The following is a 23,640-nucleotide window of genomic DNA, read 5'->3' on the forward strand; positions in this document are numbered from 1 at the left end:
ATCTTGCGTAAATGGTTATTCTTTTAAATTATTTAGTTATTGAATAAATGAATTGATTGAAATTACCTGTTTTATGTTTTCTGTGTATGTAACTTACAAATCTTTGTCTTCTTTCAAAAGGGTTTATATTTATTTTACAGATTTACCCTCGTTTTTCAGAGGCCTCTGTGGCCGAGTGGTTAGGACTGCTGACACTTAACGCTGTTTTTCAACAGTATTTCAGTTATGTAATGGCGGGCAGTTAACCTAACCAGTGTTCCTGGATTCTGTACTAATACAAACCTGTTCTCCACAGTTAACTGCCAACTTCACATAAATCAGAGGTAGAGGACGAATGATTTCAGACACAATGTCTTTTATCAAGTCATCATGGAGAACATAGGCCTCGCCTGAGGATCGAACTTATGACCCAGCGATCCATAGATATGCCCTCTCCCTACTGAGCTAAGCAGGCGGGCTGACTGAATCACTTGCCCCTCACCGATGTGGGTTCAAAATTTTACATGGAGTGTAGAATTCTTCATCTAAGGAAACCATCCACCTAGCTTACAGAAGATCTGTGGTTCTACCCAGGAGCCTGCACAAGCCTGAACAATGCCAGAGGGGCACCTTGGAGTCTCCTTCCACTATAAAAAGCTGGAAAAGTTGCCGTATGACCTAAATTCTGTCATTGTGACTGTAAACCCTACCAATAATGAAAAAAAAACACACCAGATCCAGTAATAAAAAAAAATACACCAGATCCAGTAATATATCTTAACATTTACCCTGCTAAATTTCTAAAATGGAGTGGTCTGTCATTCAATATGGGCAGCACCATTTATTATTTGAAGGGGTGTTCACGGAAAGTTCAGGGATGTGCAGGCTGATCTTAGTCTGCACTGGTTGCAAAGGCAGAATAGCTTGCCGCCAACAGGCTAAAGGTTAACTTATACAGACTTCCAACTTTGTTTTTGTTTTGATGGGTTTAACGTCACACCAACACAATTATATGTCATATGACAATTTTCCAGCTTTGATGGTGGAGGAAGACCCTAGGTGCCCCTCTGTGCTTTATTTCAACTCGAGCAAACACCTGAGTAGAACCACCGACCTTCCATTAGCCAGCTGGATGGCTTCCTCACATGAAGAATTCAACGCCCCGAGTGAGGCTCAAACCCTAATTGGTGAGGGGCAAGTGATTTGAAGTCAGCGACCTTAACCACTCGGTCACGGAGGCCACCAACTTTAGCCAGCAGCAACTGGGTCTTTTAAATCAACAAGAATAAGAGCAAAGAACTAGTATTTAAAACCTTTTATTTTCCCCTCTATGAATAATTCATTGGTATACAAATTACTCTTTCAACTGTCATTTAAAATATATGAATATGAAAAACATGCACTAAATGTGATGATTTTATCTAGATTTAGAATGTCACTTTGAGGCTTTTGGCGTCTATTTTGGATATTGAATGGTTTCTTGAATCTTTTCAAGTTTTGCAATTTTAAGGTTTAATACAAAATCTCTCCAAATATGAAAATTTTAACATAGTCTTATTATACACTGCACGGAAAACTCAATATTTCTGAAGGAGAGAATCAAGTCTGTTATCAAATCAAAGATAAAAATTTTTGTCTGATGACTATGCAGGTCAGTTATGGATGAATAATGCAAGCTACATGAAATTACATTTCCAAGCTTCAAAATATTCTTATGCCACACTTGTACCAAATGATGATAAAATCCTTTGAAATTCCCATATTTACAGTGATAAACAGTACAAAACAGTAAGTCAAACAAGTAGCTTGTCAGGTAAGAATTTGGAGAAAATGTGACTAATAGTATGCTTCAATTACTTAATGAAATTAAAGCCTAAAAAATAACAGTTCTGAAAAGGCTTACATTTTTACACTATTCAGGATCCTTTGAGAAACATTTCCAAAACTAGTAATAAAAACTGGGTTTTTTTAGGGCTTTCCTAATAATCTAAATGTATAACTTGTAAGATTTTAAAGTGATTATTAAGATTAAGAAAGTTTTAAAAACGCATAGTTTTTCAAGAAAAAAATGAAAATTGATTGGTCAATATGAAGTTGTCTTTCTTGGTCATAAATGCAGTTGCCTCCCTTGGTCCCTCACGGATGTTCATGTCCATGTAGCCAGTCCTTCTCTCCGTGAGCCTTCAACATGTGCTCAGCAAACCTAGAAATAGACACAGGATTTGTAAAACTGAAAACTTAACCCTTACCCATCTAAATTTCTATTATGAACTTGTCGATCTTTCAATTTGGACAGTGCCATTAACTGTTAAAAGGGGTGCATACCAAAAGGATACTGACTGAATGGCGAACAGTGCAGACCATGATCAGACTGCATGGATGTGCAGGCTGATCATGATCTGCACTGGTCGCAAAGGCAGAATCAATCATGTCCAGCATTATAAGGGTTAAACAATTACTAGTCTTCTTTGTAAAAATCTAAATAGAAACTACCATATTTTCTTGGCAATCCAGATAATGGGACAACTTTTACACAAGCTAATGAATTAGAAACTGTGGTTAAGTCAAGAAGGCATACACTGATGAAGTGATCTGTAATTTTATGTCTCAAAAAAGTATTATAACAAAGTTCTGTACATGTAATTACAGTCATGAACTGTTGAAATGTAATTTTAACAAAAATATCTACCACTAAAGGGCTTGGGTTTTGTCCCTATCTACACAGCTGGTCTTATTGAGGATAACCAAAACTGGAGCAACGTGCATAAAGCAATACCTCAAAAACTGAATTTTGAAAGAAAACTGATACTACACACCACAAGGCCAGGGAACAAAAGCCTACTAATAAAGAAAATTGAGTCGCACCATGAGAAAACCAACATAGGGCATTTGCGACCAGCATGAATCCAGACCAGCCTGCACATCCTCACAGTCTGGTCAGGATCCATACTGTTCGCTAACGGTTTCTCTAATTGCAATAGGATTTGAAAGTGAACAGTATGGATCCTGACCAAACTATGCAGATGTGCAGGCCAGCCTGGATGCAGGCTGGTTGCAAATGCACTGTGTTGGTTTTCTCATGGCACGGCTCATTAATGTTTGTTGCTTACTTTGGTGCTTACTTGTTTTTCTGAATACTGAACAAAAAAACAAAACAAAATAAATTGCAATATGTGAATGAACGAGGATTAACACAGTTTGGCAAATGACTTCAGGTTCCGTGCAAAGGAAATAATTCTGAGCAAAAATTTGAGCTTCAAACTTGTGCATGTTGCATCTAAAGCCTTTTAACACTGGCATTGAAACAACAAGATACCCAACTTGGCCTAAGTTGCTCATCATAAGGTAATGCCACATAATATAATAAGAATATAGTGAAGAAAAGCCCTAGACTTTACGAAAAGGACTTTTTTTGAAAGCTACTTTCTGTTGTATTAATAGTCCTTACCCTGCTGAATTTCTAAAATGGACTGACCCATCATTCAATTTGGGCAATACCATTTATTATTTGAAGGGGTAAAAATTACTGACTGAATAGCAAACAGGGCAGGCCATGCTGATCTTGGTCTGCACTGGTCGCGAAGGCAGAATCACTTGCCGCCAGCAAGCTAAGAATTAGTACCCTACTGGTGGAACTTCTGGGACTTCTGTATTGCCACTGCAATACTTGGTCACTTGTTTTAAACTTTGGAGTCACAAGATACGGCATGCAAGAGGGCCAAGATGGCCCTAAGTCGCTCACCTGTATAATGCACCATAACACTGTAAACATGTTTTACCTAGTGATTTCATGGAGACTAATATTCTGACCAATTTTCATTAAGATCGGACCAAAAAACATAGCCTCTTGAGTGTAAACAAGCATTTTCTTTGATTTGACCTAGTGACCTAGTTTTTTATCCTACATGACCCAGATTAGAACTTGTCCAAAATTTCATGAAAACAAACATTCTGACAAAGTTTTGGGAAGATTGGAGCAAAAAAGTGGCCTCTAGAGTGTATACAAGCTTTTCCTATGATTTGACCTAGTGACCTAGTTTTTGAACCCACGTTACCCAGATCTGAAATCATCCAAAGACTTCATGATAACAAACATTCTGACCAAAATTTATGAAGATAGAATCAAAAATGTGCCCCCTAGGGTGTAAACAAGCTTATTCTTTGATTTGACCTGGTGACCTAGTTTTTTGACCCCACATGACCCAGATAAAAATTTATTTCGATATTTCATGCAGACAAACATTCTGACCAAGTTTCATGCACATCAAATGAACAAGAGTGTTAAAAAGCTTTTCCTTTGATTTAACTGGGTGACCTAGTTTTTGACCCCATATGACCCATTTTCAAATGTGGCCTTGAAATCATCAAGATAAACATTCTGACAAAGTTTCATGAAAACAGAGTCATAAATGTGGCCCCTAGGTTGTTAACAAGCTTTTCTTTTGATTTGGCCTGATGACCTAGATTTTGACCCGACATGACCCAGTTTTGATCCAGGCCTAGAGATCATCAAGATAATTATTCTATACAAGTTTGTATCAAATCAAAGCATAAATGAAACCTCTAAATAGAAAATTCTGCCCCTGTCAGGGGCAGTAACTCTAAAACCTGTGAGGAAATCTAGCCGGTTTTCAAAAGGAACTGAGATCTTATTGTGACTTAAGCTGTTTGTAAGTGTGGTTAAAATCAAATATAAAATGTCACTTCTATCGTGTTCACAAGGTAAAAATTACCAAACTTTGGCTCTTTATGGGGTCAATCAGGGGCCGTAACTCCGGAACCTATGATTGGATCTGACAGATTCATCATGGAATCTAAGATTTATTGTTGTTGAAAAGTAGAGTTATGGGACCTATACAGTGCATGTCAGATCATGACAGTGAACAAGTGTGTGAAGTTTCAATCCATTCCCATTAGTGGGTACTGAGATACCAGCTTACATACAAAACCTTAACCAAGAATTTCTAAGTCGAAAAAGGGGCATAATTTTGTACAAAAGCAAAACAGAGTTATGGAAGCTGTGCAGTGTAGGTCAGTTTATCACAGTGAATAGGTGTGTAAAGTTTCAATCCATTCCCACAAGTGGTTACTGAGATACCAGCTTACATACAAAACCTTAACCAAGAATTTCTAAGTCGAAAAAGGGTCATAATTTTGTAAAAAAGCAAAATAGAGTTATGGAACCTGTGCAATGTAGGTCAGTTTATTCACAGTGAATAAGTGTGTGAAGTTTCAATCCATTCCCACAAGTGGTTACTGAGATACCAGTTTACATACAAAACCTTAACCAAATCGGGATGTCGACGCAGATGCGGACGCCGACACATGGGTGAGTCCAATAGCTCTACTATTCTTTGAACAGTCGAGCTAAAAATGTAGATGATGAATGAACAACAAGGGACTAGCACTTGTCGCAAAGGTATGATCACTTGCCACCAGCAGACTAAAGGTTTACTAACCGTAGGTATGGACTGGAATATCCAGCTCGTGGGTAATTGTTTAGGCGGTATTGAGGCTCTGTCTCGTTACCTCAAAAACAGTATAAATTCAGTTTCTTATGGTGTCATTTAAAGCATTAGAGCCAGCTTACAATAAGACAGAATTTTTAGCATGGATAAAAAAACTGTATGTACTCCTGGGAGGGTAGTTCATGGCTTTATCCTTTAACTTGCTAAATTTCTATAATTAACTTGTCCATCTTCCACTTTGGACAGTACCATTAACTATTAAAAGTTGTGCTTACCAAAAAGATACTGACTGAATAGTGAACAGTGCAGATCATGATCAGACTGCACAGTGTGCGACTGATCATGATCTACACTGGTCGCAAAGGCAGAGCAAAATGTGTCAAGCATAGTAAGGGTTATACCAAAATGCAAAAGATAGATGAAAGTATGTGGTGTTTTCTCTTTTTCTTTTCTTAGTTCTAAAACCGTCTTAATTAGATTCATGAAAACTAATTTTTACATGCAAATGAGATAAAATACTGGATAAAATTTGTTCTGTTTTCGTGACAACTGCATGAAATTGTGAAAATGTCAGAAATATAATTGTAAAAATGTCAGAGATATAAGAAAAGTGTGTTGTATATCTTACTCTTGATGACATTCCAGCGACGTGTCGCGTTTTACCGACTCTGTATGCGCCAACTTGTACAGCACCTGAAATATCAAATTTTAAGAATGCGATGTCAGAATTAACGGTTTACTGAATTACAGAATTTTATGTCAAAACACAGGAAATAGAGCAAAATTAAAACATTTTGCTAATTTTGTCACTTCTGATATTTTAATAAAGCATTATAATTTAAACGGGACACGCCTTAAGATTTTTACAATTTTTTTTTAAATTTAAGAAAGTGCCCTGATTAGTTTATAAATCTATATCAAATGATTTGGTGTGTTTTAAAAAAAGTGGTCATAATTTATGAAAACCTCCATCCAATTTATTTTACAACAAACACTTAATAATGTTTAAAAGTAAGCATTGTTATATTTTCAGGTCCTTTGGGATCATGGAATCCATTAAACGTTTATGTTTAATAGAGTTCCATTTTATAGACAACAGAGTTCCACTTTATGGCTAATAGAGTTCCACTTTATGATTAACAGAGTTCCACTTTAAGGTTAATAGAGTTCCACTTTATGGTTAATAGAGTTCCACTTTACGGCTAACTGAGTTCCACTTTATGGTTACTAGAGTTCCACTTTATAGACAACAGAGTTTCACTTTATGGCTAATAGAGTTCCACTTTATGGTTATTAGAGTTCCACTTTACGGCTGAGTTCCACTTTATGGTTAATAGAGTTCCACTTTATGGACAACAGAGTTTCACTTTATGGACAACAGAGTTCCACTTTATGGCTAACAGAGTTCCACTTTATGGTTAATAGAGTTCCACTTTATGGACAACAGAGTTTCACTTTATGGACAACAGAGTTCCACTTTATGGCTAACAGAGTTCCACTTTATGGTTAATAGAGTTCCACTTTATGGCTAATATAGTTCCACTTTATGGACAATGGAGTTCCATTTTATGGTTAATAGAGTTCCATTTTATGGCTAACAGAGTTCCATTTTATGGTTAATAGAGTTCCATTTTATGGTTAATATAGTTCCACTTTATGGTTAATAGAGTTCCATTTTATGGTTAATATAGTTCCACTTTATGGTTAATAGAGTTCCATTTTATGGACAACAGAGTTCCATTTTATGGACAACAGAGTTCCATTTTATGGTTAATAGAGTTCCATTCTATGATTAACAGAGTTACATTTTATAGTTAACAGAGTTCCACTTTATGGACAACAGAGATCCACTTTATGGGCAATAGAGTTCCACTTTATAGACAATACAGTTCCACTTTATGGTTAATATAGAATTCCATTAGTTCAGAACTTGCAACAACGACTAGAGAATGAAGGAGTAAAGAATTTGCAGCAAAGACTAGAGAATCAAGGAGTTGTTAACTTGCAACAAAGACTTACAAAATAAAGGAGTAAAGACTAGAGACTGAAGGAGTTGATAGCCTACAACAAAGACTAGAGAATGAAGGAGCTGAGAACTTACAATAAAGACTAGAAAACGAAGGAGTTTAGAACTTGCAACAATGGCTAGAGAATGAAGGAACAAAGACTGGAGAATGAAGGAGCTGATATTTACAACAAAGAATAGGCAATGTAAAATTTGAGAACTTACAACAAAGACTAGAGAATGTAGGAGAACCGTGTAGAAGAATGCAAATGTACGAGCTGTCTTGTTTCCCATGATGAACTTGCCCTGTAACAAAAATAATCATTCAGTTTCACCATCAGCAAACAAGCAATTAAGTTCATTGTAACTGTTTCTCTATCATTATCCTTTACTTGAAATAAAATCTCTACATCGTTGACATAAAATCAATGCCTTACAGCTTTAACATAAAATCTATGCTTGGAGCTAGGGGTCTGGGTCTTGTGCATGACATATCAACTCAGTATAGGGAACATTTGTGCAAAGTTATTTCAAAATCCTTTGATGAATGACAGAGTTATGGACCAGACAAGAAACAGACCATGTTAACCTTTAACCTCTAAATGTGACCTTGATGTTGGAGCTAGGGGTCTGGGTTTTGCGCACGACACATCGTCTCATTATGGAGAACATTTGTGCCATCCCTTGATGAATGGCAGGGAACATTTGTGTAAAGTTATTCAAAATCCTTTGATAAATAACAGAGTTATGGACCGGACACAAAATAGATTCTATTAACCTTTGACCTCTAAGTGTGACCTTGACCTAGGAGCTAGGGATCTGGCTCTTGCGGATGACATGTTGTCTCATTATTGGGACATTTGTGCCAAGTTATTTCAAAATCCTTTCATGAATGGCAGTTATGGACCAGACAAAAAATGTGAGATGGAAGGACACAGCCTATTACCATGTCCCCTTTTTTTTCTTCAAAAAAGGTGGATGACAGTATGAGAATAACATCCCACAAAAAGTACTTGTTGTATATGCATGACTTCTAATAATGACACAAGTAAAAGTAAACATGGAATTTCATCATTTCACTTATTTGTTTGCTTTTCCAGTAGAATAATCAGTGAAGCACTGATCACATTTAATAACATATTGCTAAAAGTGTCCCAACAACGAAACCATACTTAGCACAAGGGGCTGGATAATCTGCTTTTTTGCAAACTCTCACAAGCTTTTTTATCACCCTACTAACATTGACCGTTAGGATACCTGTCCCTAAACTATCAAATGCCTGCCCCTCACCAAAATCAACCAGTATGTGAAGTTCTAATGATAATAGAGGCAGTAGTTCAGAAGACAGTGAAATTGAGAAGCCATTAACATGAATGCAACAGCATAACTGACGGCGATTGTGACACTGGCGCCCAGGACAAGTACAATAGCCTTCCTCATTCTTCTAAAAGTCGAGCTAAAAATGTTAATTTAGAACTTAAGGTGTTTTACTCAATATGTCTGCAGAAGAACTTACCATACTGAGTGTGATTTTATCATATGGTTTGAGATTCATGTAACGTTTTATCCGCTCCTGAAATCATAGGAAACAGAACTGGAAATAATTATTCGTGAAAATGCTTAATTTTTAAAAAAATATAAATATAAAATATTAAGCCAGAAGTTAAACATCCTTTTACCACCTTTGTGGTCTCTCTCTCTCAAAAAAAAGTAAAACTGTATTGTTTGTACACAAACAGGAAGGAAATATGGTGACATTTTAAGGCAGGTCATATACTGTAAAAGCAGAAATTTTCACAAGGGTTTAAATTTCGCTATATTCGCGAGGTCCTACATCTAGCGAAAATTAATCCTCGCATACATATTTACCATTAGTATAATTCAAATTCAAGTAGGATACAATTTTTACAATTTCGCGAATATAAAACCTCGCAAACATACTCAAAATTTCAAATTCACGAAATTTTAACCAAGCGAAAATATGTGCTTTTACAGTAGCTGTGTTAGACTTTACAAAGAGGTTTGAAATGTACTTTTTCAAGTTCAGATAATTATTCATTCACGCCAAAAATAAAAACAACAAGGCAGTCAGAAAGACAGCTATATCCCCCGCCACTGCTATGGATAGTGAAAGGGTAAACCTTTGATTTTAGCTGTGACCTTGACCTTGAACTGACATGGCTGACTCATGAATTCTGCACAACGTCTTGATGAGGTGATCATTTGACCCAAGTTTCATGAAAATCCTTCAAGGGGTTTAGGAGATACAGAGCTGAAACCTTTGACCTTCAGTTGTGACCTTGACCTTGAGTTGACATGGCTGACTCATGAGTTCTTGATGAGGTGATCATTTGACCTAAGTTTGATGAAAATCCTTCAAGGGGTTTAGGAGATACAGAGTGGACACAAAATGGAAGGCTCAAACCTTCGACCCTTAGTTGTGACCTTGACCTTGAGCTGGCATGGTTGACTCATAATTTCTTCACATCGTTCTGATGAGGTAATCATTTTACCCAAGTTTTATAAAATTCCTTCAAGGGGTTTAGGAGATATAGAGCGGACACGAAATGGAGGGCTCAAACCTTTGACCCTAAGCTGTGACCTTGACCTTGAGCCGGCATGACTGACTCATGGGTTCTGCATATCGTCTAGATGAGGTGATCATTTGACCCAAGTTTGATAAAATTCCTTCAAGGGGTTTAGGAGATATAGAGAGGACAGAAAATGGAAGGCTCAAACCTTTGACCTTGAGTTGTGACCTTGACCTTGAGCAGACAAGGCTGACCCATGGGTTCTGCACATCGTCTTGATGAGGTGATCATTTGACCCAAGTTTCATGAAAATCCTTCAAGGAGTTTAGAAGATATAGAGCGGACACAAAATGGAAGGCTCAAAACCTTTGACCCTAAGTTGTGACCTTGACCTTGAGCCGGCATGGCTGACTCATGGGTTCTGCACATCGTCTTGATGAGGTGATCATTTGACCCAAGTTTTATAAAATTCCTTCAAGGGGTTTATGAGATATAGAGCGGACACAAAATGGCAGGCTCAAACCTTTGACCTTGAGTTGTGACCTTGACCTTGAACTGACAAGGCTGACTCATGGGTTCTGCACATCGTCTTGATGAGGTGATCATTTGACCCAAGTTTCATGAAAATCCTTCAAGGGGTTTAGGAGATATGGACCGGACACGATTTTGTTACGGACGGAAGGACGGACGGACGGAAGGACGGAAGGACGGAAAGACGGAAGGACGGAAGGACGGACGGACGCAGACCATTCCTATAATCCCTCCGCCACGGCGGGGGATTAAAAAGAAACACCTATGACTGACCTTTCTGCTGAAAGATGAGAATGGATCCAGACGCTCCTCGTACTGGGTAGAGTATTTGGTCAATGTTCCATCATCATGGTGACCAGCAGCCTGCAATAAAATTGCCATTCATCAATGCTGATAGTTACTAAATATGGTTATCGACAGATTAAACTGGCAGTCAATTTTGAAACTTTCGTTGATGGCTGACATAATGCTTTTAAAGTTTCAAATCTAAAACCAGAATCTAAATGAATGTCAAAGTTCAGAATCTAGCTCAGATTTTCATGTATGAGTTGCAAGAGTGGTTATGGAGATATCAACTAATCTAATAAGAAAAGATCTATTTTAGATTAAAAATGTGCATCTAAATACTGTAAGAACCCCTATATTTATGGTAAGCATGCTAATAATTTGTTGATTTGTTAGGTGCTGTGAGAAACCATATATTTAACCAAGCTAATTATCTTTATGTGGCCCTGTATGAACCCCTATATTTATAACCATGCTTATAATTCACTGATTTGCGTGGTGCTGTAAGAACCCGCATACTGTAAATTCATTTAATTTCATGGGCAAGAAATATCGTGGTTCTGGTCAAAACAGCAATTTCGTGGGGATATGAATTCGTGGATTTCAACTTTTGAACATAAAATGAATGGGAATTTTACTTGTTCGTTGGGATTAAATTTCATGGATTGGCACAACCAAGAAATCCATGAAAATTAGTCCCCCACGAATATTAATGATTTCACAGTACATGTATTTAACCATGTATTTGTCTAGTAATTCACAGATTTGTGTGGCACTGTAAGAGATGCTTTTGTCCAGTAATACACTTTTGTGGCACTGTAAGGACCTCTATATTTAACCATGTGTTTGTCCAATAACTCACTGACTTTTGTGGCACTCTAAGGACCTCTATATTTAACCATGCCTTTGTCCAATAACTCACTGACTTTTGTGGCACTCTAAGGACCCCTATATTTAACCATGCCTTTGTCCAATAACTCACTGACTTTTGTGGCACTCTAAGGACCCCTATATTTAACCATGCCTTTGTCCAATAACTCACTGACTTTTGTGGCACTCTAAGGACCTCTATATTTAACCATGCCTTTGTCCAATAACTCACTGACTTTTGTGAAACTCTAAGGACCCCTATATTTAACCATGCCTTTGTCCAATAACCATGACTTTTGTGGCACTCTAAGGACCCTCATATTTCCATCCCCTTTGTAAATTCCTGACTTTTGGGGCATCTAAGGACCCAATTTTTAAAACCATCCTTTGTCCAATACTCATTGCTTTTGGGGCACTTAAGGAACCCCTATTTTAACCAGCCTTTGCCCAATAATCACTGACTTTTTGGCCTCTAAGGACCCCTTTTTTAAACCATGCCTATATAATGACCTTTATGTATTTCCAGCTGTAAAAATACATCCCTGACGGGAGACCCAAAATAGCCAAAATGTGGTAAAAAATGCTTGCTGCATTTCATTTAAAATATATAAGTTTTTTTGGCACTGTATAGCTTTTACTTATTTATTTTGCGCTGCATGAAAAAACGGATAAAATTTTTTGAAAATTCTTGATTTTTTGTTTAAATATTTCAGAATTTTCTTTATTACATGAGATTTAGGGTAAAAATTTTTAAAGATTGTTGTTAAAAAAGTTATATCTTTAAGGATTTATAGGCCCCTATTGGCCGGTGTTTGAAAATTGTTTTTTTGCTTTGTACATTATTTTTATACAATGTCACTTAAAAAAAATTTACTTACTTATTTATTTTCTTTGCAATGTTTTTGTGTTGCTTGTATTTTGGTAGCTTCTTTCATAAACTTGGGTCATACCCACTATTTAATTTTGGGGGTCTTATTTTTTTATCTTTTTGATTTTTATTTGTTGGACTAAATATACTTCTTTTGCAATAAAAAAATGACCCTGACTTCTTTTCAATCCATGAAATGTTTTCAAAAAAAAAACTGGGTTTTTATACAAAAAAAAGAAAAGGGTCCTTTTGAACTGCAGCCCTTTGGGAAAATTTAAAATTTTTCAAAAAAGAGAAGGTCAGCTTTTTAGTGATTGACGTCTAAAAAATAGGTCCAAACTACATTTGCATCCTGCTGCACCAGAGACATATTGCCATCCCTTTTAAAACACAAGGGCAATTTTTAAAAAAACCCCAAATATTTAACAAAAAGGGTTGAAAAATGACTCTGCATGTTTTCAGGGAAACTTTTTAGGTGTTAATTATGCCATTTAATGCAAAAATTCTTCAAAATGCAAATTTAAATTTTATACGTTTTGAAAAATTTTGATTGTTTATAATAAATAAAATTCTCTCCAATTTAAATTTATTTTTCATACTAATCTTTTCAAATAATATTTTAAAATGTTTTTTTTTTTTTTGTTAAAAAAAAACAAATTGTGTATTAATGCTTTTTTTACTGAAAAGGAGATTTAAAAAACAACTTCCAGTGTTGCTTTTTTTTTATGAAATTTTTATTTTTTTAAAAAATTAAACTTTAGAATATTCAAGGTGTACAAAAATTTTTTTATTAAAATGACACATTTTTCATTTAATGTATAAAAGCCTTTTTGATTCATTGGGTTTTTAAAAAACTGAAAAAAAAAAAAAAAATTCAAAAATATCCTTCTAAAATTAAAGTCTTAAACACTATTTTAAAACTTTTCTTAAGGGGTTTTGGGGGGGGTGGGGGGGGGGGTGGGGAGGGGGTCTTTAATAGAAATTATTTTACACTTTTAAATTTTTTAAAACCCCAAAAATTTTTGCTCCCCCCCCCCCCCACCCCCTTGTCCCTTCCCTCCTCCCCCCCTCTCAACAACACATTACCTCAAAGTTGGGGAAATCGTTTTACCGTTTTCGTCGCAAACGAAAAACGGGATCAATCCCCACGGTAAATACGAGGGTACCCAAAAACACAAACTACCAAATAAAAAAATAGGGGTTTCCCGGGTTTGGGGACCATGGGCGTGCGCGACCCGATAAAATTGGGGGATATCACGTCTTCGTTATGTTAAACGTGTAGATCATAGCGAAAACGAAATATCCGCACAAAAAGATTTCTGCACTCAAAAGAATTTTCAAAGTAAGCTGTTTTTTTATTGCGTCAGAAGCAATAGCCGGAAACGTGACTAAACTGTTTTAATTTTGGGATCAACATCTTTATTCAATATGAGTAGCTTTTTTAAAGGGGACATTTTGAACATTTTTTATATTTGAGTGAGGTAGATTCACTGGCCCCGAATTTTGAAAATTTGGGGAAATCAAAAACATTCTCCAAACGAGTTCTTCAGCTGGGGGAATGAGAGAATTTTCACCTTTGTGCCCTTTTTTCAATCGTATTTAATTCCCTTTTCCGGTTTTTTGTTTTTTTGAACTTCTTAGTTACAAAGCCTTATTAAATTTTTAAAATTAAAAAACCCTGATTTTTATTTGCAGGAAATGAGGCATGACTGTTTAAGGGAATTATTTTACTTTATTGAATTTTGGACGGCACTCCATTACAGCATGTGCAGGGTTTGGGACCTTTTTACTTTTTAAAAACTTTGGTTCAACTTTCCATTGTATAAAAATAATTTAAAAAAAAACCCCCCCACCCATAAAAAAATGAAATTCCTTATTTTTTACATTTTTATTTATTCTCATTTGAAAGGGGCTTTTGATTTTTAAATTTTCTTAGGCTCCTGCATGTAACCAGTTTTAAGTTGAGCTTGTGATTCTCCCGTAACTGTCCCGGGCCTAAATATCTTTATTTTTATGGGAATGGGATGGCTTTAGAAAAAAATAATTTTAAACGGGCGGAAACATTGCCCGATGGGTTTTCACAAAAAAACAACATTTTTTGAAAATAGAAAAGATTTTCTTTAAAAAACTTGGTTCATCGTTCATATGACACAAAAAAAAATAAAAAATTGGTTGCCTTTCATTTTGGTAGATTATTTCCCTTTTTCAATTTTTATATGCTAATTTTTGAAGTTCAAAAATTATGTGTTAATGCATTACATTATCTAGGTTTTTTGTTTCGTTTTCCACACTCATTTACACGTGAAAATTGTCAAGGGGGAAATAGCGTTGATAACCCAACTTGGCGCAGACATGAAATTGGGCTCACTTTTTTTGGAAATATGTATACTGTTTAACGTCTACTGAACCCCAATTTTTTAAATAAATTGGTATTGAACTCCACTTTTTTAAAATAAAGTCATTTTGACCCCAAAAGTTCGAAATTAAAAAAATACACCCTTTTCTGGAGTTTTGAAGCATGCTCGATTTTTTGGGTCGAATTAAAGAATAAATTCAAACTGTTCAAAAAATGCAAGATTTTAAGAGTTGTCAAAACCCATAATCATGCGAAGTTTTAATTACTTTCAAATCCAGGGGCTAAAATTTTGGATCGCAAATTGAGTAAATTTCATGGAATGATAAAGATAAAATTTCACACAATTTATTTTGAAAATACAAATAATAAAAAGGGTTTGCGGTTTTTGTTAATGTTGTAGATTCGTTTTTCTTTTTGAGGAAAACATCTTTTTGTTAGCCATTTTTTGTTGTGGTTACTGTTATAAAAAAATGTGAGTCTATTTTATAATTAAATCTAAAAACGCAGGCTATTTTACAAATTGTACTGTTACGTTGAATCGCTTTTTAAAATATTGGTACAAAAATTTGCCTTGCCTTTTTTCAGCCATTTAGTTAAATTACGCCATAAATGATACTTTCCCAAAATTACTTTAAAGGGTCTTTTGGGTTTTAAAACGCAAAAAATTGTCCCCAAGAAAAGTGCAAAAAATTTTGAAGTTCGCAGTTTTTTTTAGGTTTCTAACATTTTTAAATTGAAGTCTAAATTTAAAAAGTAGATTTCAAATTAAGCAACAGAAAAAACTCTGCAAAAATTTGCAGTATTTTGGGTAAAAAAATTTAAATTTTGAGCCCCAAAATTTCAAACTAAGCCGCCACATTTTTTTGGTCCGATCTTATTTCCCGTTCCCGGAATCCCGAGTCGAGAGCCCAAAAATGATGAAGTTTTTGGGTATGACTAGACCTTTTGTTTTATTTTTAAAAAATTCCCCGGCTTTAAATTCGGGAAATTGTGAATTGGGTAGGCTTGGAAAATTTTCTATTTTGTTTCCAGCATGGTTATTAAAACTGAATTTTGCATGCCCATACTCAAATACTTTTAAAGTTATACGTTTATAAATCATGACTGTCAGATACCAAAAAAACCTTGTAGCTTTGGGGCTCCGGTTCATAAAAAACTGGGGGGGACGAAAGATTTTTAGCTGCTTTACCTCTTTTTTTTGCCTTTTCATAAACCGAAAAGTAAAGGTCGACCCCAAGTAAAAAAGGTCCCGGGAAATTCAAAGGGTTTAAAAGAAATTTTTCATACCTGTCAAGACCCCCATTGCGCGGTCCCAACGCATTCGCCTTAGATCACGTCACACCCCTACTATTAAAGGTCCCACCCAGTTAAAAAAAAAAGCAATAAATTGTTTTTTTCGTAAAAAAATTTTGAATCAACATGAAAGGTGACGTTGACACAGTTTTTTTTATACCGTATAATTTACTTTTACATTCACTGGTGAAAAATTTTTTTCTACCGCATGAAAAAACTCACAAAGAAAAACATGGAGGGAAATTCAAAACAGATCTATTGTGTGTTAAAAGTTAAATTTTTTTTGTGGGGGGGCGTTTCCGGTTTTTAAGGGTCATCGCCCTCCAGACCCACGAGGGAACCTTTCCCCCTTCGAACCCCCTCACCTCGGGGCCCTTTGTGGACCCTTTGACATATAAATGTTTGGTTTTTCTGGCTGGTCAGTCGTGTAAACAAACTACTCAACTGACTTTTTTTTTTTAAAAACTAAAATTTTTAACCGCATTACTTCTTTCTTTCTTTTTGAAAAAATTTGCTACGTTTTATTTCATTAAAAAAAGTTTTATTTAACAAATTTCTCCCCCCCATCCCAAATGATGTATGGGGTTCTTATTGCTGAAATTGATAACTGAAAAAAGGTGTTGGTCTTCCTTTAAAAATTTCAAAAGCGGTTGTCCGGTTTTTTTTTTTTTGTCCCCTTTTCACTTTTTTCAGGCATCTTGGTCTATTTACAGTATTGTTGTACTGCCCCAAGTGCTTGTTAAAAGCTAAAACCATTGCTGCGGCTCAAAAGGGTTTTCATCTTTGTTTCTTTTTTTATATTTGCAGCTGTGCCCCATGGGGGCAGTTTCAATCATTCAAAGGCATGATATATTATAAAAATTTTGTATTTGTGTAAACAGATTTTGGATTAAATCAGTGCATAGAATCAAATCCCAAAGGGGAACTTGGGCGAAAAAAAAATATTTTTGTTTCCTGTATCCTGACCTACCAAAAATTTTTGGCCCGACCCAAAATGGCGGTCCGTCCCCCTTTTGCTTTGAAAAATTTTTTTCAATTTTTTTGACAAAAATTGAAAAATTTTGCACTTTTTATGCTTTAAACATGGACGTGATGTTATAATTAAATTTACTGATACTCTAGGGGCAAAACCCCCCCCTATTTTTTTTTCTTTTTTTGCACAAAAAAAATTTTCCCAAAAAAGTTCCCTAAAAAAAATTTTTAAAAAATCCAAAAAAAATTTTTTCCCGACCTACCTACCCTAATTTTTTTAGCATGTTACCGGAAACAAAAATTTTTTTTTGACCTTAGTAAAAACTCCATTATTTTTTTGATGATAAAACTTTCGGACAAACCCTAAAATTTAAAACTGTTTTCAAAAATTTTAAACATTATTAGCTCGATCACCGTCACGGGGGGACAAAATAGTTAGTCTGATGTGCCGTAATTTTTTAAAAACTTCTTTAGAACCACTGGGCGATTTTACACCAAACTTCACGAAGCTGGGGTTGGGGCCTCTTTCAAATTACCCCCAAATATTTAATTTCCCTTAGAACTCCGAAAAAAAAACTTTTTAAATGATTTCTTGTCGAAATTGTTAGCCGGGAGGGTTTTATCCTTTATACAGGGGCCCACATTGGGGCCCCTTTCCCATCCAAAATATTGCATTTTTTCCCCAACATCCCAAAATGCAAGGTAACATTTCCCCAAAAAACACATAACAAATGGTTTTTTTTTTTTTTTTAATTTTTGTGTTACCGCGAAGCGGTTCTCGATATTTATTTTTAGCTCACCTGTCACAAAGGACAAGGGGAGCTTTTGTGATAGTGCCCCATCCGTCGTCCTCCATGCGTCGGTAAACTTTTTCTTGTGACCACTCTATGGGCCATTTTTCGTGGGTCTTTAGAAAATTGGTTGGGGCCTTTTATCAAATTTTCAATTTATTTCTGTTTTTTTCAGGGGTTTACTTCTTGAAGAGGCACACAAAAAGGAAAGGTCAAAAAATCCCGTTCTTGAAAACAAGAAAAAAACACCAGAAAATAAAAAAGACAGAAGAACAAGGGAATTTAAAAAAAAAAAAACTTTTTAAGGGAAAGGAAATTCAGGGTTTATTTAAAACTAAATTATTTTGAGAAAAGCAGTGTTTTACTAAACCTTTTTTACTTTTAAAATAATGGATTATCACATTGGTTTTTTTATTGTGAGCCCGTTGCGGAAGCGAGACATGTTTCCAAAAATCTATTGGTGTAGTGGTGGTGTGTCCCCCCGGTTTGTTTGTCCGACCAAAATTTTTGGAAAGCATTAGCATCTTATTTAATATGGTATGAATGTTTCCCCCTGAACGGTGCAGCGCGCCCCCGGGTTCCCATCTCAAAGGGGGAAGATCACACTTTAAAGGGCAAAGGCAAAAAAAAAATGACTTTGCCGGAGCATTTTTTTTTTCATGCTGGGGGATTTTGATGTAATTGGCAAATTTTTCACCATCATAAGATGGGTGTCATGGCAAAAAACCAGGCCCCCAGGCTAGGTCAAGGGCAACTTGAGGTCAAAGGGAAAAAATGACAACTTTTCTGGGGCCTTTCTTCTTCACCATGGAGGGGCTTTTATTTAAATTTGGGCCAAATTTTTACCACCTGAAGGAGTGTATGGGAAGAACCAGGGCTAAGGGCAAGGTCACACTTTGAGGTCAAAAGTCGTACGAAAGACTTTGGCTGGAGCATTTTTTTTGATGCATAGAGGGATTTTGATGTAACTTGGCACAATTGTTCTCTCATCGACGGGGTTATCATAAAATCCCAAATTACTTCCTTTGTTGTTACTAAAATGTTACATTTGTAACTTGTTTATTAGGTCGTAGGGGAAAAAACAAAACCACTTTTCTTAGTAAAAATCATGTTACATCCATTTTTTGGTGTATTTTGACTTATCCTGTGGTGCGGATTTTTGTGGGAATTTTTTTTTAAATTTTTTTTTTTAAATTTTGCTTCCCTTTTTTGTTACTTAAATAAATTATATTTTTAAATTTTTGCAATTCTTTTATTTTTCTAAATGTTTTCCTCATAGGCAAGAAGTGTCATGCACAACTCCGTCCTTTTGAAGCTGGTGGGCTTGACAAATTTCCTGGGGATTAGTTCTCTATTTTTCTGAGATTTTAAAGAGAATGTTTTTTTTATCCCCCCTGCCGTAAGCTTGTCTGTCTTTTGGGGAGTAGGTTTTTATGGCTTCCAGATGAAAAAACCATGAAAAATTTCGATTTAAAAATTTTTTGGGCATATTAAGGCAAATTCGACTTTGGGGTCAGTAGGTCAAAGGCAAGATAACTGCAACGCTTTGGCCTGGGTCATGCTTTTTAAAACGGTGTAACATGTAAAATTTCGTTTTTTGAATTTTAGGGGCAAAAGATCAAAAGGGCAAAGGCCATGTTTTGAAAAAGTTTAACCCTTTCCGAATGTACTTGAGACCTTGAGCCTAGGGGTGTAAAATTTGGTAATAGGTGTCACTCATGAAATCGGTCAGGTTTTCTTTTAGGTCATAGGTCAGGTCAAAAATAAGGCAAAACGTGAAATGTTTTTTTAATTTAATTGGAGCTTGGTGGTCATGAAAATTGTTAGGGAGGTTATTTTGACCCCAAAGGGGACCCCAAAAGGTTAGGTCAGTTGGGCCGGTCAAAGGGAAACCCCGGCCCGTTTTTAAAATGATGCACGGGGGGGCCCTGGGTTTCCTCCCCATTAAAAAATGGGAAAATCGCCATAGACCTATCCTGGTCGGGGTGAATTAAATTAACAAATAAATAACGGTTTTTTAAAACGGTTTTTATACGCCCCTTTGAAAAAGGACGTAATTTTGGGGAAAGCCCCCGGGGGGGGGGGGCTCCCAACTTTGTCCGGAGTATTTTCTACTGATTAAGGGATTTTGATGAAACTTGGACTTTGTTCACCACAAAGACGGATTTTTCATGCCAAAAACCAGGTCCCTAGGGCTGAGGGCGGGTAACTTTAAAGGGCAAAGGTCAAATTCAAGAAAGACTTTGTCCCAGCTATTTTTCTTTTCATGCATGGGGGGGTTTTTATGAAAATTGGCACAATTGTTTTATCATCTGGACGGATGTCTGCCGAAAACCCGGTCCCTAGGGGGTTTTGGTCAAAGGCCACTTAGGGATCAAAGGATACAAGAAAAAAAACTTGTCCGAGCATTTTCTTTATGCATGGGGGATTTTTGATATAAGTTGACAAAATGTTCTCCCACGGGCAAGGGGCATGCGAAAAACCAGGTCCCAGGCAAAAGGGCAAGGGCCAAATTAGAGGGCAAAGATACAAGAATGAAAACCTTGTCGGACTTTCTTCTTTTTGCATAGAAGATTTTGATATAACTTTGCACAATGTTTTACCACCCTGGGCAGTGTCTGCCAAGAAAAGGGGCCCTGGAAAAGGGCAATCACACTTAAACCAAAGGTCAGATACAAGAATGACTTTGTCGAAAACATTTTTTCTTCCTGAAGGGATTTTTTATGTAAATCTGGGACAATTTACCCCTTGAATGAAAGTTCATGCCTTTTCCCTTTTTTTAAATTAAATTCCCCTTTTTTGTTACTATAAATAGCTTATATTGTACTTTTTTTATTTCTAGTCGTAGGGGAAAAATCGAGACCCCTTTTTTTTTAGTACAACATGCATCACACAAATTTTGAGGTTATTTTGACCAATCCCTCCCGGTAAAGATTTTTGTGTGGACTTACAATTTTTTTTATGGGGTTTTTTTTTTTTTTTTTTTTTTTTTAAAATTTCTTTTCCTTGTTTTTACTATAAATAAATTATATTGTAACTTTTTTTTTTAAATTGACCGTAGGAAAAACAAGCCACTTTTCTGTGGTACAACTAGATTCTTTAAATTTAGGTTATTTTAAAAGTATCTCTACCTGGTAAGGGGTTTTTTTTGACTTAGAAAAAAAAATGACTTTCAATGATTACTAAAAAACCACAAATAAATTTTATTTTAAATCAGGGCTAAGGGAAGAAATTTACTGTGAGGGCGTATATTGTGCTTCTGGCACTCTTGTTGGGCAAAACTTCAGGGTGCTTTGGGGGGAGAACACAAAAATTTTTACAAGTTTGGCTTGCCCAGTTACCTTATTGTTTTTTGTTCCAAAGGTCGGATACCCGGAAAAATTTTAAAACTTTTCCATACAACAAATTGAGAACCTTGGGGGGGCATAAACTATGGGGATTGAATTTTTAGGTCTTAGGTAAAAGCTCAAAAAAAGCTGCTTTTTATTTGGTTAGTTCTTTTAAAGGGGTTTTGGGGGGGGTATATTCGTCCTCCTGTGACAACTTACATTTAGCTCACCTGAGCACAAAAATGTCAAGGTGACTTTTTTTATCGCCCTGTGTCCGTTCGTCGTCAAAATTTACTGTTAAAACTCTAGAGGGCACAATTTTGACTTGTCTTTTTGAAACTTGGTCAGGGTTACCCTCATAAAATCTTGGCCTTTGATGTTGGGGCATCTTTAATCAAAAACAGATCACAAGTCAAATAAAGGAAAAACTTGTTAACACGTAAGGTCACATTTAAGACATTTCTTCATGAAACTTGGTCCGAATGTTAAAATTAATTCCATGATCGATTTAATTGGGTCAAGTGGGGAAAAAATAGGTCACCATAAAAACAAGGGAAAAACTTGTTACCTCAGAGGTCACATTTTTTTGGCCCCCTCTTAAGAAAATTGGTCAAATTTACCCCAAAAAAATATTGGACAATTTTTATATGGGCGTCTGGGTCAAAAATAGGTGCTTAACCGGTCAAATCAAAGGAAAAGCTTTTTAACACTGAGTGGCCACATTTTTGACCTACTTAAAGAAACTTTGTCGAATTTTAATCTTGATGATCTATAGGCCAAATAAACTAGGGCAGGTGGGTTAAAAATGGGCGTGGGCAAAACAAAGGGAAAACCCTTTTTAACACTCCAAGGCCACTTTATGACTGCATCTTCATGAACTTAATCAAAAGTTAATTTAGTTTTTTAGTCAAGTTTTAATCTGGGTCATGTGGGGGCAAAACAGGGCCCAAATCAAATCAAAGGGAAAAACTAGTTAATCTTTAGAGGCTACATTTTTATCATTCTTATTTAACTGGTCAAAAAGTTGATCTTGTGATCTTTAGTCAAAAATGCCCGGTTTTAGCGTCAGGGGCCCTATGGCCCCCTTGTTTTTTGTTCTTGTGTAAGAGAAATTGACATTTTTGAATACAGATTACACAATCACATTTTCTTTATTTTGACAAACTTATTTCAAGCCTGACAAAAGCCCGTACGTTATTAAAAATTGTTATTCACAGTTCAGTATATTTCATGATGGATAAACAAAATTTTGTGATCTGTGATCATTATAAAAGTTAACAAAATAAAACTTTAAAATGTGAACATTTTTTCAAAAATAAAAAGTAATGCAAATCTTTTTATTGGTTTTATAAAAGCAAAATTGGGGTTTGGGTTTTTCGAAATAAAATTTTAAATTCAATTAAAACAAAAGAAAAAACCCAAACCCGCACAAGAAGGCTAATATGTCTCCCAGACCCCCCCCGACTCTTAACCTGCCGTGGGGCAAATAGATTTTTAATTGTGTCTGTTTTAAATCTTGTTAACAGTAGGTTGGGAATTTTTGTTTAAATTTTTTAAATTTGTATGATTTTACTCCCTGGGCACCGTGTGAGCTGGGTTTTGATAACCCTTTTCTTCCCCTTGGGGCTTTTTCCCAAAAATTTGCCTTTTATTAAACCCCCCTATAAACATTTTTTTAAAGGGAAAGGGGTATTTAATCCATCGATTCCCCCATTGAGCATGCCTTAATTCCAAAATTTTTGTTTTAAAAAAATTAAAAAATTTTTTAAAATTAAAATTTTTATGTAAAATTTTTTTGTTTCAACATCAAAGTTACCGCATTTCAAAAATTTGCTAAATTTAAATCTGACATTTAAATGTCAACTAGCTCGGCTTAAAAAGTTTTTGACAGGTTTTTTTTAAATTTTTAAAGACCCTTTTTCATCATAATTAAACAACAAGTCCAGAAATTATTGCTTAATTTAAAAAAAAAACCAAAATTTTTTGCATTTCCCAAATGCTTCCCTTTTTTAACAAAAAGGGGGAAAAAAATTTAATGATTTTTTTCCCAAGTTCCTTGGGAGTAGGCCCATTTAAATATAAAAAAAAAACAACATTTGCTTTTAAGAATTTGATGAAAACAAAAATTTCAAGGGAAATTTTAAAACAATACTTTTCTCATAAAAAAAAGCTTCGGGAAAACAGGGAAAAGCTCGACATACCCCAACCCCGTTAAAATGAATAATTTTAACCGAAAACGGGGGATAATTTTATAAAAATGCAAACAGGTTTTGGGCCCGTCCAAAAGGGAATTTACCCCAAAACAGTGATTTAATTTTGTGAATTTTTAATATCCCTTTCCAAAATTTTTTTGTTGGGGGCT

The 23,640-nt window shown here is 35.5% G+C and overlaps 1 protein-coding gene and 1 long non-coding RNA gene across 2 annotated transcripts in view; both read right to left on the reverse strand.

Moving 5' to 3' along the window:
- Nucleotides 1–2,106: 2,106 nt before the first annotated feature.
- LOC128547269 (uncharacterized) lies at nt 2,107–7,535 on the reverse strand. The gene is made up of 3 exons (XR_008366416.1): nt 7,513–7,535; nt 6,076–6,140; nt 2,107–2,182 (listed from the first exon to the last, which is right to left on the reverse strand). It is a non-coding gene; the product is annotated as an uncharacterized LOC128547269 (long non-coding RNA).
- A 997-nt stretch (nt 7,536–8,532) lies between these two features.
- LOC128547513 (uncharacterized) overlaps nt 8,533–23,640 on the reverse strand; it is a 49,780-nt gene continuing 34,672 nt past the window's right edge. The window contains exons 6-8 of the mRNA XM_053520477.1: nt 10,788–10,877; nt 8,969–9,025; nt 8,533–8,571 (exon numbers count right to left, since the gene is read on the reverse strand). Of these exons, the coding sequence (XP_053376452.1) occupies nt 8,533–8,571; nt 8,969–9,025; nt 10,788–10,877 (186 nt within the window). The remainder of the gene's footprint in view (nt 8,572–8,968; nt 9,026–10,787; nt 10,878–23,640) is intronic.

Source organism: Mercenaria mercenaria, chromosome 12, assembly GCF_021730395.1.
Source record: "Mercenaria mercenaria strain notata chromosome 12, MADL_Memer_1, whole genome shotgun sequence".
Taxonomy (NCBI): domain Eukaryota; kingdom Metazoa; phylum Mollusca; class Bivalvia; order Venerida; family Veneridae; genus Mercenaria; species Mercenaria mercenaria.